We start from the raw sequence: 20,014 nt of genomic DNA on the forward strand, positions 1-20,014 counted from the left end.
AGTGGCCACAATATCCAAACAGCATTTTGCTACTTAATTGTTGGTGTAGTCCTACATATTAATGCAAAAAACTGGTTTAAAGAAACAAACAAACAAACAAAAACCAGTTTTTTGTCTAGGGCAACACCAAACTACACATCTCAGGATTTGGCACAATGCGGCTGTTGCAGTTACAGTGAGCAAGATTTCCTCCTGATTAAAACACAACCAGGGCTATTTACGGGTTGTGCATTTCAGTTTTAAAGCTGTTCTCTATTCTTTGTCTTTACCTCCAGTTTAAAAGGATGCTCAATCGAGAACTGACGCACCTCTCGGAAACCAGCCGCTCTGGAAACCAAGTCTCCGAGTACATCTCCAGCACTTTCTTGGGTAAGTGGTTGTTGGTTTTGCTGTCCCCAAAAGAAAGGTTTGGGCAAATTCTTTAGATAAGATGGAGGGACAGGATCATTGATTTGGAGAGGGTGAATATATGTGTTATTAGGGAAACTGTTTCAGAGGAAGGTTGTCAGATTTCAGGGCATGGCCCTGAATCCCCAGATTTCATGGTTCATCTCAGGTGGGAGTCAAGGGTGGAAATTCTCCAGTTTTGCTGGGCTTAGCTGCAGACAAGAGCAAAGGGCTGGGTGTAAATCCCCAGCTCAGTTGGAGAGTGGCAGCTTGCTATAATATGCAAGGTTTAATTAATCTTTGCTGCAACTTGCAAATAATCTTTGGGGTAAGGGTGGTGTTGGTGTATGCATTTTTGTCCCTCATTGTAGCACCAGGGCTCACCCTCCACTCTGCTCTGCATCCACCTTCTTTTCCCCTCTCTCTAAGCATGTGTGAAGGAACAATCCTCTCACTTCACCTTAATCTAGAACCATCCCCTTCAGCCAATTTCTTAATTTCTAAACAGGAATGTATGTTGTATGTGTGAGTGTGTGTTATCACGTCTCTGTTCTGGTTCCCAGCCTGCATAAACCACATTCCTAAACCCCTTCTTCCATTCTTAAGGTCATCCACCCATCCTGGCCTTAGGCAACATCTTCCCTCTTCTTGTCTGTCACCCAACAACCATAGTTAAAATTGAATTGTCACTTCATGACCCATCAGTTTTGCATTTCTATGGCTATTCATACTGTCTGGTTATAAAGGTCCTTTCTGGGCAGCAGTCACTCCATGCATCTAAGGAAGTGGACTCAAGTTTACAAAAGCTTCTTTCACTCAGTTGGTCTCAAAAGTGCTACAAGATTCCTTTGCATGCTGATATTCCAGATTATGGATACTTCTGCACTGTAGAAATAATCGAGTTTGACACCGTTTTTAACTGGCATGACTCAGTGCTATGGTATCCTGAGATTTACAGTTTCTGGTGGTTCCAAAGTGCTCTGACAGAAAAGGCTGAATGTTTCACAAAACCACAAACTCCAGGATTCCATAGCATTGAACAATGGAAGTTAAAGCAGTGTCAAACTGCATTATTTCTGCGGTGCGGATGCAGACAAAAGAGACAGATTCCACGTTCTTCATGGAGCGTTTTCCCCCTTTCCCCATGCATTGCAAAAGTGTGTGTGTGAAAAAGGAAGAGGGGAGGCCCCATCTGGTTTTGGAAACATCACTTTGAGGAAAGGGCTGCCATTCCACCATGCATCATCCAGGTTTCCATGGCTTCAGTAATATTATTAGCCTCTGCTGACGTCAAACTTTATGTTTTCCCCTAATATTGGGGAGGGGGGATCTCCCTCAGAACAGCGGGAGACTCGTGCAAAGAGACTTTTCACCAGTGGGCCTTTTCTCCGCACATTTCTAACTCCAAGAAGGATGTCAAAGCCCACAAAGCTTTTTTCCCCCAGGAGGAGGGCGGCCATGTTGTTGGGAGGGGGGTCTATAAGGGAGAGGAGGCAGTGAGCCCCCCCCAAAAAATTGGGGACAAGGTTTATAGGTGCCTTGAATGGGACATAGAGTCTCCTTATTGAGAGGAAGGTGGGATGATGATGGTGGTGGTGGTGGTGGATTAATAATTTTATTGTTATATGATGGAGCCATGTCCATACTGAAGTGATAGAGCCTCATTAGACTTCCTAATAATAATAATAATAATAGATGGTGCCATGTCAATACTGATGTGATTGAACTTCATTAAGCAACCTAATAATGCTGTTAGACACCTTGAGTCTCATTACTGAGAGAAAAAAGATGATGATGATGATGATGATGATGATGATGATGATGATGATGATAAGGCCACCACTGATTTCCCTGAAAGGACATCCTGCAAACCCTCTTCTAAGGTTGGGAGGGATCTTTTTTGGGGGGTTGCTGCAATGCCAGTGTCTCTTTCCTATCTCCCCAGACCAGCAGCATGAGGTGGAAATCCCAACCTCAGTGGCCAAAGAGAAGGACAAGGAGAGGAAGAGGCAGCCCATGTCACAGATCAGTGGGGTGAAGAAACTCACACACAGCTCAAGCTTCAGCTTTGCCGCCATCCCTCGCTTTGGTGTCAGGACGGACCTAGAGGGGCTGCTGGCCAAGGTGGGCCAAAGAGACTAGTTTGTCCAGTGCCTGGAAACTGGTGCCAACCAGGCTCTGGCTGTGGGTATTGCACTCTGTCTTTTTGCAAAGCCCAGGACCCAACATCCTGAAACATTCCAGTTTGCACTGTTCTTTTAAAAACCAGATTTCTAGCTCTCTCTCCCCTCCCAGAAAAGTACAAAGGAATTCAGCAGTAGAAGAATACCGCTTGATAGAGTGTGTGGGCATCTTTGGATGACCAAGGCAGCTGCATCTGCACTGAGCAAATAATGCAGTTCGGCATTGTCTTAACTGTCACAGTTCAATGTGGGATTTCCCAGCAGACAGGGTCCTAACCTCCTGTATTCTGGGTTTAGCTCCTCCTATTCGCTCCTGTAGGCAGGGACAATAAACAAAAGACCGGCCCCTATATAGGGAGGAGCTAGCTGTGAAACTGTGCTCTGACCAACAATACATAAGGCCCTCATATATCTGTGGAACATCTCCCAGTCATAAATCTGTCTTACGGGTGTGAAAGATTCTTCCTGTTTGCCCTGCTAGCCAGTCGTTCTGCTTATGTGACCCATGGTCACAGATGGGCATTTCCCATAATGCCTTTCCAATTGAGTTCTACAGATACATACCTTTATTTAATACATACATATATTGCTAACACAACCTAAGATTTATATTTATATATGAGAATATATATATATGTGTGTGTGTGTGTGTGTGTGTGTGTGTGTGTGTGGCTATGTTCACTACTAGATAGGATCAGCAGCTTTTGACAGTCTGCCACTCCTAAGATGCAGCATTCAAGCATTCCAACACATCATACAACAAAGTAAAGGTTCACTGCATCTACTACCATAACCTCATATAGTCAACAGTACATATCATCAATGTGCATGTAACTAATTACTAACTTAAATGACTTAATCTAATCTCTTTAACTCATCATGACAGAACCCCGAATGAATAAATGAATGAAGGGGATTTCTGACATTCTGCCCCCCCAAGGCACACTCCCCAATGCAAAAGGGATGTATAACGTTTAAAATCAACCTAGAGTTGTGTCCATCACTAAAGATTCTAGAAATCAGTATGAATCATATCCCATAAAATTAAGTCATCACTATTTTAAAGGTTAAACAAGGTAAGCTACCAAGAATTACATCCAAATATATCACCCTTTAATCAAACATCAATAGTAAAACAAGTCTAACCAACCCCCTCATGCATCACAATTTTCTCTTTTATAAGTAACATATATATCGTTATAAAGGTCTATCCAAATCTGACAGAATAGGCAATAAACATATAACTCACAGTCTTTTCTAAGGTTAAGCATTAAATCCGCATATAAAGAGCAAACAGAACTGATTGAAACCAAATATCAGACCCAACTGAAAACTCCATCCAGTTTATTAAACTCCAATCATTCATAGGCCATGGTAGGAGTGGCCAAATGCACCCCCTTGTCAAAGCTGTCCTTGTAATGCAGAATCTTCTGTGTCTTGCGTGTCACCAACCTTCTTTTTGCAGCCTCAAAGTGTTTGTGCTTAAGTGGGTAAACAGTGTCTTGGGTCAGAGTCAATAAAACCCTCAGCCCTTTGGCCCCCACTTGGCCTGTCATCCCCTTCCCCCCGAGAGACCATCTTTTTAGCCAAGCGAATTGTCGCTCAAGCTGCCCTTTTTCCATCCACAACTGAAATACTTCTGCATGGGGCAAGTTGGGAACTCTTAGCTCCTTAAACCCCAACACACCAGGTGTATTTACTGGCAGACCAGGCAAAACCTCTCCGTGCTAGACAGAAGCTCTTTTCTGGTCTGCAGCCATGTCCTCCATTCGAGCGAGGACAGGCTGGCGTTGATCCAGCGCCCCTCCAGTGGTCAGCTTACTTGGGGTCTCTCTGTAGAGCCTGATCTCTTGGCACACCGACTCAAAAGCAGTCATTGAATCACTGTTTATATTGGGCCCAACCTCCTGGTTTAAAGCCTCTGCCTGCTGGTATAGACCTGGGTGGAACCTCTTAAGCCCCCACTGATCTCGGAAACTTTCCAAGGCAACTTTTTGGACTGCATCAAAAGTTTTGCCCATCAACCCAGTCTTGGGTGGTGGTTTGGATCTCACTTCCCCAGTGGGATCCTTTGCAATTCGTCTCTCTCCCGTGTCAGCCCTCATGTCTAGGTAGTCCCTGTCTTTTATCTTAGTGAGTGCTGCTGCTGACTCTTGGGAGTTGAGGTTTAACCGTAACCCCCTGTAGTCTAAGTCATGTAGCTCAAAGGACCTCTCCGGTTGAATTATTTGGTTTTCTTTAGTCCTGGCCCCCAGCTTCTCATAAAGGCTTGGTCCTGGATCACTCCCACTTGTGTCCCTAAAGTGAAGTCTGTGGATTCCTGGAGCCTCACTATCACACCCATTGGGAGTAGTAAGCCCCTGAACCATCAGAACAGCTTCTGTAGCTGGATGGGGAGTAGTGTTCTCAGTGCAGGGGATTTGGCCCCCCTCCGCACCATGGCCCTTTTCTGTTCCTGCGTGGTCGGGCTTTTCCTCACAGTTTTTTAGGTTGTTGCCCATTTTGCCTGGAGGGGAGTCTGCCGTGTGTGTCAAGACTTGAGCGAGAATCCACCACTCACTGTCTGCGCTGCAATAGTATTGCCTCTCCAGCTTACTTGGCAACTTTGAGAGCTGCTTGCAGCCATGTTTGCTAAACCTCTCCCCCCTTCTGGCAAAGCTGATCCGCTCCACAGGGTTCTCAGTGGTCCTAAGGGTTGCCACCGCTGTAGGGATCACCTGGGACCCTCTGAAGGGTCTGGGCTCAGTGTCGGCGTGGGGAGCATCTCTATGGGTTTGCTCCTCTCATTTTGGTCCTCCCCCACCTCAGCCTGTCTCGGCCTCACCTGGCCTTGGCCCTGGCCCTCATCAGCCGACAACCCCATCTCAGGCCCTAAAGGCAATGTGGGCTGTTTAGCCAGTGATCCCTGAGTCTCAGAACAGGGTCCCTCATTTGGCTCCTTTTTATCAGGGGTCTTGGTGTCTGGGTGTTGGCAGGGCCCCCCGGCTGTTGAACTGTTGCCTTTGTCTCTAGCTTGATTCTGGGTTCCGTTCCCCCACCCTTGGCCCCGTGGCAAGATAGGAGCTAATCCCTGGGTTCCCTCAAGGGTATTGGCATTGCTCACCATGGTGGAAGGTCCATTCCCAGAATTCAGTCTCACCTCCTGGGAGATCTTCTCTCCTCCTGCGCTTATATTTGGTCCAAGCAGTCGTCTGGTGACTGTGTTCACTTCTCTGGTTGAAGGTCCATGCTCCTGCCGATGGACCCCCTGCTGGCCTTGCACTCTTCCTGGGGCTGAAGCTTGAACCTCTCCTGATATCAGGCAGTCAGCCCTCTTAGCAGCTTTAGTCTCTAGTCTTCTGGTTTCATGCACTCGGTGCCTCTGAAGCCCTTGGTCCTTTGAAGTTGCACTCTCTGCCTCTTCTATGGCCTTCTGGGCTGGCATCAGGGTGGCTGGGCATATTCCATCAGGTCTCTGGAGCTGTAGTTTTGGAACTTTCGCCGCCATTTTGTATGGACTGGGTCCGTACTAGGGTTAGGGACGTCAAGAAGTGACGCCCCTTTCTAACCCTATTATGGACCCAGTCCGTACTATTAGGCCCGTCTGTAACGGGCCAAAAATGACTTAATCTAATCTCTTTAACTCATCATGACAGAACCCTGAATGAATAAACGAATGAAGGGGATTTCTGACACTAGCCCCCCTGAGCCGCAGTCTTGTTCCTGCCTACGCTCCTAGCAGGATGTGTCTCTTCGAGCCAGCAAGGTTTTTCCTTTCTCCGAAAGCAGTTTGAGAGTTTTCTTGGCCTTCCCTTCTTCTCCTCTCTCCTGCCTTTCCCCCCTTCTTTGGTGGTGGCTATGGCAGAGGACCCCAAGAGCACTGGCTAAGGGTCATCCTTAGCTCAGGCTTCCCTAGCTCAGGGTCTGCCAGCTCAACAGAGGGAGCTGGCTTCAGAGGGAGACCCATTGGGATGTGTTTGCTGTTGCTCTGCAGCTTCTTCACTACTGCCATTCAGTCCTTTTTCTCTTCGTTTCTCTTGATGCCTTGGAAGCATGAAGAAGGACTTAATATGGCAAGGACTCCCAGGATTGGAGAAAGGTCTTGGCTTTGCCCATGACTCTCCCTCTCCTCCAAAGCTGCCCCCCTTTCATGGTGGGAGCATAGGAGATTTCTGCAAACAGCATTGCAGCACATGGGAGCCATGGAAACAGATGGTGAGGGGTATCCCCTCCATGTCTCTGTTTCTCCACATCACCTCTGCCCAGCCTGTTTAAGGCCAGGGATCAGTGAGGAAACTGGCCAGAAGTCATGGAAACTTCCCTTCTCAGCATCTCTGCTCAGCCCATTGGGGCCAGAATTCAGAGGACAGGCCAGCCAAAAGCCATGGCAAGGGATTTCTCTGCATCACCTCTGCACAGCCTGAAACAGGGCCAACGTCGGAGAGGCAAGCCAGCCAGAAGACACAGGAGAAAGGTAAGTACCAGGGGCCCTCTCTCTCCAGCTACCAAATAATCTTTGCCAGATCTAATGCCCTCGCTCAGGGCAGGCATTGCCATGAGGCCTCTGCCATGGCCATTGCAGGCACTGCCAGGAGGGCAGATGGCATAAACCCTTGGTCTCCCCCTTCCTTCCCATCTCTGGCCCCAATGGCACCCAGGACCCTAACAGGTGTGGGGGATCCTTTTGCAGACTGGGAAACACATGGTGGTGTTGCCAGGGCTCCTGCACATTCCTTTTGAATTCTTATAATGAGATGGTGTGTAAGGAGGCTGAGGACTCTTCCTTTATGTTGTACAGCCACATGGCTGTAAAGGAAGCTAGACTTGGCCCAGCAGGAGCTGAAGTTTCCACTTCTAAAATTGTCTTTTTTGGTTGCCACAGAGCATCCCACAAAAAGGCACAAAATGGCTTCATGTCCTCCCCAGAGAGATCATGGCCTCTGCCACCCACTTCTAAACAGAGGTTGGAGGGCCATCTATCAGGTATGCTTTGATTGAGAGTTCCTGCATGGCAGAATGGGGTTGGACTGGATGGCCCTTGGGGTCTCTTCCAACCCAAGGATTCTATGAGAGCACATGGATACAAATCCTCCTGTGTTCCCTCCCCAAAAATTACAACAACAAAAAGGGGGAAACCACTTGTGGATATCATGGGTGGAGAGTTCCCTTCACCCCCAATTGTGTTTGGCTGCCCCCAAACTATGGCACTCTTGAGAGAGCAGATTGAGCGCTTGGCCTCTCCTTTCCATCAGAGATTATCCTTTCTCAGGACACAGACATACCTCAGGTAAATGTAGAGCCATGTCCCACAGCAGCCCCTCTGCCCTTCCCAGCTACCTATGCAAGTGGGAAGGGAGTTGAGGACCAAGCCAGCTTCTATCATGCAGCCAGGTTACTATAAAGCCTGTCTGAGATAAAAAAGGGCTAAGCTTGTAAACCCCAGCTTGAAGTTGGGGCTGTTTTATACATAAATAAAACAAAATGCCCTGTGAATATCAGGGCTACACTACAGGCCATATGCAGCTATCTCCCCATGACTAGCAATGGTCTTCGGTCACTGTGAACCCAGGAGCAGTTTCCTCAGTGCCTGGAAGAAGCTACTGCCCAGGCAGCCTCCCTTGATGGGGCAAATAAAGGAGGGGAGAGCCCCCACAGCAACAGGTCTGGGGGCTGAGATTTACAAGAGATACTGGTTAACTTTTTCTGGTGTTCATTTTATTACTGTTAGCCCATGAAGTTTGAGTTGTGCTGTTTCTGCTCAACCCCCTCTCCTTTTTCCAGGCCAGAGAAGATGCCTGGAAACTAATTCAACAAGGGAAGGGGCTAGCCATAAGCCAACATGATGACTTTTCTTCCTCCCTCATGGGCCTCCATCCTTGTCTCCATTAGGGCCAGAGCCTTTTTGCCTTAGCTGGAACAGCCTAAGACATAAGATGAGCACATGGTTCTACCTTCTTTGTGCAAACTGTTATCAGCCATAGCACTTCTCATTAAGAGCATAAGCTTTAACAAGCCCTTTGTTCCCATTTCATGACTCCTTAATCAGCAGTTCATTCAGCCGGGAGACCCCTCAGCCTTCCTATAGGTTGATGATAGCCTGCTACATGGAATTGGGGTGATTTTTGAAGCCTCTAGACAAGTTCATCCTCAGATGAAATCAGACTTAATTCTGACCACAGGCCCTGTTAACACAGAGTGCATCTATGCTTCTGCATGGACTCACCAATGTCTGCGAGGTAAACGTTAATCCAGTGTCTTCTTTGCCTAACCATGGGATTAGTTTTATTTTACACAGGTCACAGATGTTCCAGTAAAGAACTGCACATTGTTTTGAAATATTAGTTGGAGGTCAGACATTAACATTCCTCTTTCAGAGTGGTAAGTCTTTATTGCTACAAGTGAAATCACCTTAATATCACCTTCATTGCTATAACCAGTTGACAAGGTGATCAGTGATAGGCTGGAAGCTGCCATAGGTCCAGATTAGATCAGGTTCTATTCTGATTGATCACATCATCCACCATAATCCACCTTTTAGACAAGTTCTCATCGAGGGCTTCAGGTTTTCAGTGGCTGACCTGCTATAGTCCATTCAAGATGACATTAAAAAGGGACTAAGACCCAACATGGTTATAAGGCAGGTGTCTGCCATTATGTCAGTTCTGCTCCATAAGAGAGCAGCTAGAATGGCAGCCATCCTCACGTTAAGAGGCTGTTGAGAGGAGTTTCCAACAGGGCCCAGCCCACCAGACATCATTTTCCATCTTGGGACGTGAACATGGTCTTAAAAGCACTGATGGTTGGGCCGATCAAGTCCCTTTGGGAGGCCTCCCTCAAGGTCATCTTCCTCATGGCCATTCCCTCCGCCAGATGGGTGTCAGAGCTGGGGCCCTGTCGGTATGTAAAGACTTGTGTATTTTTAGGCCTGTCTCAGTGTGCCTTCGTCCAGACCCTACCTAAGGTCATCTCAGCCTTTCAGGCTTTTATCTTGACATCTTGGAGTGAAGTTATAAATGCAGACTGGATTCACCTTCGCACTGGCATGGAAGCCACTGCCTAAGGTCACCTCAGCCTTTCAGGTGTCACAGGACATTCTCCTGCCTTCATTCTGTCCCGATCCTAAGAAGGACTTGGAAAAGACCTGGCACACATTGGATGTGTGCAGAGCCCTCAAAATCTACATCAAGATGACTTCAACATTAAGGTCATCTGAGATGTTGTTCATTTCCTTTCTCCCGGGCTCTTTGGGGTGCAAGGTATCTGCCTCGACTCTGAGTAGGTGGATCAGGTCTTGTATTCAAGAGAGCTACCAAACTCTTGATGTCGCTCCACCCGAGGGGGTGATGGCGCACTCAACCAGGAGTGCATCGACCTCTAAGGCCCTGGCCACTAGTGCCTCCCTGTCAGACATTTGCAGGGCGGCCACATGGAAGTCGCCTTCGACCTTCATAAGACATTAGAAACTGGACGGGTCTCAGTCCGCTGAGGCGTCATTTGGAAGGAGGGTCCTCCAACAGATTGTGTCGGGGGCCACAGTCTCCTAGCAGCACTTCCCTCCCAATTCGAGAGGGCTTTTGTAAATCCCAGAATACAGGAGGTTAGGACCCTGTCTGCTGGGAAAACGAACGTTGGTACTTACCCGTGATACGTTCATTTCCAGCAGACGAGGGTCCTAGCATCCTGCCCACCTGGGTGCTGCCTGAGGCCTCCAACCCTGCCTGCCTGTTGGTGGACCTGCCTTGTCCCCACCAAACTACAAATCCCAGGATTCCAACTCATGGAACTGTGGCTGTTAAAGCTGTGCCAAGCTGCATCATTTCTGCAGTGCAGATGTAGCCAGAGCTGGTCTATTTTGTGGCCCCACAGTTGTGGGGTCTCCTCCTCTTCACCCTACCCACATCCCATGTTCCAGGCAAAAGCTGGTTCCTTTGCCAAACCATTTGTCCCTTCCAGATAATTTCTAAAACTGTAAATATTAAGCAGTGGATTTTAAACATAGTCTATTTTAATACTTATGTATTTTGTTTGCTCTTTTAACTGATGTTAAATTGATGTATATTTGTTGGTCTGTTGTTGTTCCCTGCCTTGATCCCTGGGGAGAGGTGGCTAAGAAATTATTATTATTATTATTATTATTATTATTATTATTATTATTACTATTATTATTCCTTGCTAGGAGCTGGAGGATGTGAACCGGTGGGGCCTGGACGTCTTCAAGATCTCAGAATACTCTGGCTGCCGCCCCTTGACAGTCATCATGTACAGCATCTTCCAGGTGAGTTATCTCTTCTTTGTAAAAGTTGCAAATTTGGTTGAAATTTGCAGTCAATTTTCTCTGCTCCATACAGAGAGGGGAAATGGTGATCCCAAGCCACAAGTGGCCTCAGCACTCCAAATTCTTATTTTTTCCAGATAAAAACTTTTCCTGGAGCAGTGGTTTGCCTTTTAAAACCTTCACCATCCCATAAAACCTCCCAAGAAGCACAGTGCCCCTTTCAATGTGGGCCACTGTGAATGAGGGAGGCAAAAAATGACCCCATCTCAGTGAGGAGAGCAATGCTACCCAAAATTGGGGACCCCTAAGCTGTTTCCAGGAAGGAAAGAAAGAGAAAGATAGCGAGAGAGAGGATGGAAGACCATCTGTTACAGGGAGTGCTTTGATTGTGTATTCCTGCATGTCAGGGTCTTGGACTGGAAGACCCTTGCGGGGGGTCCCTTCCAGCTCTAGGATTCTATGATCTGTGTGAAATAATTGCTGGTCCCCCACAACAACCTCAGAAGCAACAGATGCAGAGGATTCCATAGACATTTATTGTGCTGGGCAACAGGTGGCATTGGGGGGAAACCACATGGTGCAGTGGTTTGAGTGTTGGACTATGACCCCAGAGACCAGGGTTCAAATCCTGGCTCAGCCCTGAAACCCACTGGGTGACCTTAGGCAAGTCACAGCCTCGGAAGACGGCAATGGCAAACCTCCTCTGCCAAGAAAACCCCCTTATAGTGTTGCCTTAGGGTAGCCATAAATCAGAAATGACTTGAAGGTACAGAACAACAACAACAACAATTGTTAAATTCAAAATGCTTGGATGTTTTGTCCCCTACCTTGCAGGAGAGGGGCCTGCTGAAGTCCTTCCAGATTCCCGTGGACATCTTCATCACCTTCATGATGACCCTGGAGGACCACTACCATTCGGACGTTGCGTACCACAATAACATCCATGCAGCCGATGTGGCCCAGTCCACGCATGTCCTGCTCTCCATGCCAGCTCTGGAGGTGGGCAGGGATTCAGGGAGCATGGCGGTGGGGGGGGGGGGGGGGGAGAGGCTGTTGCATCAGTGGCTTCCATGCCAGTGCAAAGGTGAATCCAGTCTGCATTTATAACTTCACTCCAAGATGTCAAGATAAAAGAAAATACATAAACAACAAAAACTATACCAGGATTTGCAATTACTACAATTTGCAGTGGCAACTTTGTGAACCTGATTCATGTAAAATGTTTCACTTTTGACCCAAGTAAATTTATGCAAGCACAAAATATTACTTACTGTGCAACACCCTGAGGATTGGGTCTCATCTGCCCTGCAGAAACAATCCAGTTTGACACTGCTTTAACTGTCATTGCTCCATCCTACAGAATTCTAGGACTTGTAGTTTTGTGACATATTTAGCCTTCTCTGCCAGAGAGCTTCTGGTGCCATGACAAACTAGAAATCTCAGGATTCCAAGACATGGAACTATGACAGTTGAAGCAGTGTAAAACTGCAAGAAGTCTGCAGTGCAGATGTAGCCCAGGTCAGTTCTTTTTACTAACAGAGCAATATAATCTTGATGTGGTGGTGTCTGGATAGCAGCTTGACTGACGCGTTTTGTGCCCAAAATGATGCATTTTGTGATAGTGTCTCAGCACCCCTTCATTGTTCTCCAGCTCTCATCTTTCCTCTTGCTTCTGTCCCCCTGCAGGCTGTTTTTACTGACCTGGAGATCTTGGCCGCCATCTTTGCAGCTGCCATCCATGACGTTGACCACCCGGGAGTCTCCAACCAGTTCCTGATCAACACCAGTGAGTGAACCACACTGACTAGTAACCAAGAGTGGGAAAACTCAGGCCTAATCTGGTTTAAACTCAGGCCACCCTTGCTTGGTGATTTTCTAGCACTCTTTCTGCCCACATAATCTCCTGGGTTAGTTCCTAGTTTTCCATATTTTTGGCTAAAATATCCCGGTAGTTTTGGACCATCCACAAAATGGCCCCCAAGGACCTCTCTGGGCACCACAATTCAAAAAGGACATTGAGAAACTGGAGCCATGTGGCCAAACGAGAGCGACTAAAATAGTGAAGGGTCTGGAAACCATGAAGCCCTATGAGGAACGCCTGAGGGAGCTGGGGATGTTTAGCCTGGAGAAGAGGTTAAGGGATGATATGAGAGCCGTGTTTAAATACTTGAAGGCTTGTCATATTGAGGAGGGAGCAAGCTTGTTTTCTGCTGCTCCAGAGAATAGGACCCAGAACAATGGATGCAAACTCCAGGAAAAGAGATTCCAGCTCAACATTAGGAGATATTGGTGGAGTCTCCTTCCTTGGAGGTCTTTAAATGGAGGTTGGATGGCCATCTGTCAATGGGGATGCTTTGAGTGAGATTTCCTGCATGGCAGAACGGGGTTGGACTGGATGGCCCTTGTGGTCTCTTTCAACTCTATGCTTCTATGATTCTCTGGCCCCTGGAATCTGAATTAGATTTCCCCTTCTTGCTAGTTAGCAGGATTGCTGCTCTTCTGGGAAAGACCTCTATTCCCTCCAGTTCTTTAATTTATATTTGTCTGTTCATCCTGCACCCATGACAAAGAACTCTTCACTCTTAGCATCACTGCAGGGTGGGGAACATTGCTGAGAGGCAACTAATAAAGGAAACTTCCTTCTTCTTCGTGGTCTCTGCGAATCATACAAATGGGTTTTACTGCGCCTGCGCAGTGCTGCTCGGAACTTCTAGAATCTCTGGGCAAAGTACACTTTGCAACTTAAAGGCACCTTTTTGGCGCTAACTCCGCCCACCCTTTATAAGGCCCCTGCCTTCCCGCTCTTTCCCCAGTTCCTTTTTTCCGCCGCGTTGGTGCTATTGGAACTTCGCTCTCTATCTCTCTCGTCTTGGATCTCTGGCTTCAATTTGGACTGTTTTTTCGACTTTGCTGACTTCTCCTTCGCTTGACCTACGGACTGTTTTTGGATTACGCTTTGCTCTTCCCTTCGGATCTGTTCACTTCAGTTCCTGATGTCGCCTCCGTTCAAGAAGTGCGCCGTTTGCGGGGGCAAGGTCCCAGTACAAGACCCACACTCATCCTGCCTACTGTGTCTTGGAAAGGATCATGATGTGAAGTCATGCCCTCTCTGCCGTTCCATGACTTCACAAGCGAGGAAAAATCGTGAGTCCAGACTTACCTCAGCTATCGCCCAGGGCAAGGTTCGGGGGGATGATTCACGACTGGCCTCGGCTCCGTTGGCCTCCGCTTCTGGGGCGGCTCCTGTGACCCGGGACAGCCCAGCGAGTGCTTCCTCGGCTCCTCCGGCTGTTCAAGGTTCAGCTTCCCATGTGGCCCGTGACCCAGACTGGTCCAGAGCCACCGACAAGTCCTCCAAGCGCCCTTGCAAACCGTCAGGGACCGAGGACTCTGGTTTGATGGAGCAAACCAAAATGCCGCCAGTCGATCCGACTTCATCTTCGAAGTCTAAATCGTCAGACCCTCCGGCGACTTCGGGCTCGAAGCCCCCAAGACATCTAAGAGGGCCGACAAAGAATCGAAGTCCAAGGACATGAGGCCGAGGACTGATTCCGACATGGCGCCGGCTGAGCGGAGGGCTTCGACCTCAAGATCTGTTCCCTCCACTCCCGCAAAGGGCAATGGCTCATTCACCGGCACCACTTCCGGAGTGACCTCCATCACTGACCTTCAGGTCAACCCCTTCTTTCCTCCAGACTCACCATTGCCACCGAGGAAGAAGCCCAAGACTCCTGAGGTACCCAAGCCCAAGTCATCCAAGGTGCAGGACTCCTCTTCTCTGAAGAAAGGTTCCAAGCACCGTGATAAGTCCTCAACTTCAAAGAGGCACCGATCGCCCGACCATCAGGCGTCGAAACAGGCCAAAAAGAGGCGATCACCGGACCGGGATGACGTTCCTTTACCGGACCCAAGTGTGGAAGACCTCTCTGCCGTCCCTGTGGGGACCCAAGGTCGCGATCGTTCACCAGACTGACATCGCTCCCCAGCTCGACATCGTTCTCCTACTCCAATGCCAGTCCAACCATTGGAGATTCCCTCAGAGGAGGAGAGGGTCGAAGAAGATTTTTTCTACGACTCCGAGTCTGGTAATACTACGTGGCAGTTTCCAAGGAAGTTGCCTTCAAAAGATTCAAAGCCAAGCGTCATGCTCAAGCAACTTGCCCCCAGGTCGCCGAAACACCGGTACCAAGACCTCCCATACTGAGACGGTCGGATCCGGAGCCGGGGCCCTCCGATACTACGCCTACAGTGACGGTGACTGCTACACCTCGCCAGCCTAGGCCCAGGGATCACCCAGAAAGACCTCCATCCCGTGACCATTCGGTTTCGGAGTCAGAGCCGGACATAGTTCCTTCCTTGGAGGAATTCTCGGATGACGACATGTCCCCACAAGACTCACCCCAGGACATGCACGTCCCAAGCCGGCTTCCCCAACCGACGATCTGAGGACTTTCAATGAACACATCATTAAGATGTCCAGGGCCCTGGACATCGAGTTGCAGTATCCGGACGACACCGCAAGAGACCCTGTGGAGCGTCGGGTCCATGGTCGAGTCCCAACTCCTCCTTCGATTCCACTCCTCCCGTCCTTGGAGACTCTTATAAAGAGGTCCTGGGATGCTCCAACCTCATTGGCGAGCTCCTCCAGAAAGATTGAGACCCTGTATAGGGTTTCCCCAGCAAGCTGTCCTTGGCTCTCTAACCATCCTCGCCAAAATTCGGCTATTGTGGAGGGAGCTCAACTCAACGTCGCCCACAAACAGGCCACATCTCCCATAGACCGAGAAGCACACAAGGTAGATGGCCTGGCTAAAAAGGCATACTCTGCTGCTGCTTTGGCGGTGAAAGCTATAAACTACACCGCATGCATGGGAGCCTACGTCCAGGCCCTCATGGAAGACGTCTCCCCCCTAATCCCTGAGGTCCCGGATGACACCCAAAGGAGACTCGTGGAGATTAGGGACGAGGCCCACTCCATAGGGGGCTGGTTAATCACGGCCTCACGAAACGTGGCCGAGTGTGCAGGCAGGGCGATGTCAGCTTCCTTGGCCCTCTGACGCCACGCCTGGCTCCGCGGGACCGATCTGATGCCTGGAGTAAAGACGGCAATTGAGGACATGCCTTTAGATGGGTCTGGCTTGTTCCATACCGAGAGAGACGATCGTCTCAACAGGAAATTCAAGCTTAAGGCAGCCGCCAAAAAGCACGGTATGTCCTCGTCGTCCACCCTTCAGTATCGCAAGAGACACCAATGGCAACCTCAGGGCCAACAATTCAGACCCTTTCAGCAGGACCGACAAGGTCAACATCAGGGCTCCCAACGCCCTAGATACCCGTCTCATCCTCATCTGGCAGGCGAGGCCCCCCGGGTCGGTATCGAAAACAACACCGACAGGGAACCGACCAGTCCAAAAAAGCCTCCTGAAGTGAAACCGCGCACTTCGTCGCTCCCTGCTTTTTGGACAGACTGAGGCCCTTTGCTAACACCTGGGCCTCGATAACAACTGACTCTTGGGTGCTTACCATCGTCCGTAGGGGTTATGCCCTAGAGTTTCAGGACCTTCCCCCCACGGGGACCTTCCTCCCTACCCCACCCTCGGACACCCCTCTCGACGAAGTGCGCACCTTACTCCAAAAGGGTGCAATTTCCCCCCTAGACCGGATTCGATGGCCAAAAGCCTTTTTCTCCAGATACTTTATAGTGCCGAAACCGGATGGGGGAGTTCGGCCCATACTAGACTTAAGGAGGCTCAACCTCTTCCTCCAGTACAAACGTTTTCGTATGGTGACCTTACCTTCCATCTTACCTCTTCTCCACCAGGGCCTCTGGTTCACGACGATCGATCTCAAGGACGCATATTTCCACATAGGGATTCGGGAGTCCCACAGGAGATTCCTCGCCTTCGCCGTCGGCTCCGACGCTTATCACTACAATGTCCTGCCCTTCGGTCTGGCGACAGCCCCAAGAATTTTTACCAAGTGCCTGGCTCCAGTGGTGTCTTACCTTCACCAGAAGGGATTCAGGGTGTTCCCCTACTTGGACGATTGGTTCCTGGCGGCTCCGTCACAAGAGGAACTCCTCCAGCCCATCAATTTCACACTCACACTCCTCCAGTCTCTTGGGTTGGTGATCAACCTCGACAAATCGCACCTGACCCCGACAAAACAGGTCAGGTTCATCGGAGCTCTCCTGGACTCAGACTCTTGCATAGCATCACTCCCTCGGGACTGCTTCCAGGCCCTATCCGTCGCCCTCCAGCCGCTCCTCAGATTCAGAAGGGTGAGGGCCAGGGAGGTCCAGGTGGCACTGGGCCACATGGCCTCTACGACCTTTGTGACACCGTGGTCAAGGCTTCGACTACGTCCACTTCAAAGATGGTTCCTGTCTGTCTTCGACCCGGTGGTGGATGCTCCGCTCAAGTGGCTCACCGTCCCGAGGCCGGTTGCTTCCTCCCTACAGTGGTGGCTCAAACCCGAAAACGTCTGCGTCGGATTACCTTTCGTCCCGCCCCAGCCACAGTTGACACTCACTACAGATGCATCCCTGGACGGCTGGGGCGCCCACCTCCTCGAATTGGTGGTCAAAGGAAAGTGGTCGCCGGCTGAACAACAACTCCACATCAATGCCCTCGAGATGCTCGCGGTGGAGAAATCATTGAGGCATTCGAGTCGGTGTTGAGAGACAAGGTGGTACTTCTCAGGACAGACAACACGACGGTGCTGTTCTACATAAACAAGCAAGGAGGTACCAAGTCCCTAACCCTACTCAACATCACAATGCGAATATGGGACTGGTGCATTCCGAGGGGAATCCACCTCCATGCTATTCACCTCCCAGGGGAGGACAACGACCTGGCAGACAGACTAAGCAGGGAGACGTCTGTATCCCACGAATGGAGATTACACCCGGATTCAATAGCACAGATATTTCGGTGATGGGGGACTCCCCAAATCGACCTTTTTGCAACTGGGTCCAACACTCACTGTCCCCAGTTCTGTTCCAGAACGCGTTGCGAAGGATCCCTCGGAGACGCGTTTGGTTTCAATTGGACCGGATGCCTGCTGTATGCTTTCCCTCCGTTCCCGTTAATTGTCCGAGTGGTGTCCAAGATGACATCGGACCGATCGAATGCGATCCTCATCACCCCATGGTGGCCCAGACAGACGTGGTTCCCATCCCTCCTGCACCTTTCAGGAGAGACGTTTCTTCGGATCGATCCTCGTCCGGACCTGCTGACGATCCAGAACGGCCAGGTTCGCCATGCCGACATTGACAGTTTGCCCCTGGTAGCGTGGAGGCCCCGTCCCTAGCATCGCTACCTGACTCGGTACGGACGGTGATCCAGGCTGCCCATAAACCCTCCACCCAAAGGTCCTATACTGGCCTCGAACCCGACCACTGAGGTCGAACAGACTTTGCATACCTTAGACGTTAGGAGGGCTCTGGCCTTCTACTTGGACAGAACGTCGGTTTCGAGTCGGTCCGAGAGACTATTCCAATGTTACTCGGAACCGAAAAAGGGTCTACCGGTGTCACCGCAGAGGTTTTCCAAATGGGTGGCCGCGACCATCCACCTCTGTTATGAACTTTTGGGTAGACCTCTCCCTACCAGGGTACGGTCACATGCAACAAGGGCGGTTGCAGCATCCTCCACTTTTCTGTCTGGGATCCCTTTGGAGGATGTTTGCAAGGCTGCTGTCTGGTCCCAGCCTATGACATTTATTAAACATTACAGACTGGATACAAGGGCCAGACGGAATGCAGCTTTTGGTAGAGCTGTGTTAATTTCTTCTTCGTGGTCTCTGCGAATCATACAAATGGGTTTTACTGCGCCTGCGCAGTGCTGTTCGGAATCGTCTAGAATCACTGGGCAAAGTACACTTTGCAACAATAAGAAACTTTTTGGCGGTAACCCCGCCCCTCCTCTATAAAGCCCCGGTTCCCGCTCTTTTCCCCAGTTCCATTTTTCTGCCGCGCTTGGCTGCTGTTTGGAACTTTGCTCTCGCTAGTTTGTTCTTGAATCACTGTTTTTGGCTTTTGACTCGGACCGTCTTCTGGATTTGCCTTTTTCTGCTCCCCCCCCCCCCGGCTTGACCATTGGACTGTTGACCTCGTTCTCGACCACTGGACTGTTTACCTTCGATTTTGGTAGGATGTCGCCACCGTTTAAGAAATGCGATGTTTGCGGGGGAAAGGTCCCCGTTCAGGATCCCCACTCGTCGTGTCTTCTCTGCCTGGGAAGGGATCACGATGCAAAGGCTTGCGGGATGTGTAAGTCCATGTCTTCTCAAGCGAGGAAAAACCGGGAATCCCGGCTAACTTCCGCCATTGCTCAGGGGAAGATCCGGGAGGGGGACCCTCGCCCCTCGTCTGCCCCCTCGGTGTCTTTGGCGGCTCCTCCAACCTCCGCCCATGCTAGCCCGGCCAGCGCTCCACCGGCTTTGGTCTCTGCGGCCCATGATCTTGGGCGGATGGGTCCGGCCCCCGCCACGGCCCGTGGTTCCTCGAAACCCAGTGCCGCTTCTAAATCTGCCCATGAACAAGGGGAATCCATCCCCGCACCGACCCCGACAAGTTCGAAGTCGAAGGAGAAGCGGGCAGCCACTGACCATAAGTCCCGCAGGGCAGTTTCTCCTGATCCCGGCCCCAAGGAGGTAAAGTCTGGAAAGAAGTCTTCTAAGGGGACCAAGACCTCCAAGGATCACACTACGGGCTCCAAGTCGGGCTCCTCTTCCAAGGACAAGTTGACCACGAGAGTCTCGGAAGTGCCGATTCCGTTCTTTCCACCGGAGACACCCCGTGGGTCATCTTCTAAGAAGAGACTTCCCCCCACCAATGTCTCTACCCCGGAAGCTCCACCCGCGAAAAAGGCCAAGACTAAGTCACGTTCGACTTCCACTGTCACCAAGGAAGGTGGTCGGGACCGTTCTCGGTCTCGTTCGCGCTCCCCACCATCTCAAGAGCGCCGCCGCACCTCCTCCGAGGCTCTCCATTCCAGACACCGTACTCCCCGTGATGGCTCCGTTGGGGATCGGCTTGACACCGCAGACACCTCATACTCCGCTACTGGACAGACAGCGACGACTGGTCCTTCTGACCCTGTGACGGTTCCACGCGTTGACCTGGAAGAGAGGGAGCTCCTACCTCGCAAGAAAGCTCCTATGGCTGACCTGAGGAGGTCCCCCTCCC

At 50.1% G+C, this 20,014-nt stretch overlaps 1 protein-coding gene across 1 annotated transcript in view; it reads left to right on the plus strand.

Moving 5' to 3' along the window:
- The window catches only part of LOC149284567 (3',5'-cyclic-AMP phosphodiesterase 4D-like), a 148,123-nt gene extending 135,505 nt beyond the window's left edge, over positions 1 to 12,618 (plus strand). The window contains exons 9-14 of the mRNA XM_089496651.1: positions 276 to 369; positions 2,333 to 2,528; positions 4,036 to 4,060; positions 10,726 to 10,824; positions 11,659 to 11,823; positions 12,511 to 12,618. Of these exons, the coding sequence (XP_089352777.1) occupies positions 276 to 369; positions 2,333 to 2,528; positions 4,036 to 4,060; positions 10,726 to 10,824; positions 11,659 to 11,823; positions 12,511 to 12,618 (687 nt within the window). The remainder of the gene's footprint in view (positions 1 to 275; positions 370 to 2,332; positions 2,529 to 4,035; positions 4,061 to 10,725; positions 10,825 to 11,658; positions 11,824 to 12,510) is intronic.
- Positions 12,619 to 20,014: the final 7,396 nt, after the last annotated feature.

Source organism: Sceloporus occidentalis, unplaced genomic scaffold, assembly GCF_023333645.1.
Source record: "Sceloporus occidentalis isolate IW3139 unplaced genomic scaffold, rSceOcc1.0.p SCAF_91, whole genome shotgun sequence".
Taxonomy (NCBI): Eukaryota; Metazoa; Chordata; class Lepidosauria; order Squamata; family Phrynosomatidae; genus Sceloporus; species Sceloporus occidentalis.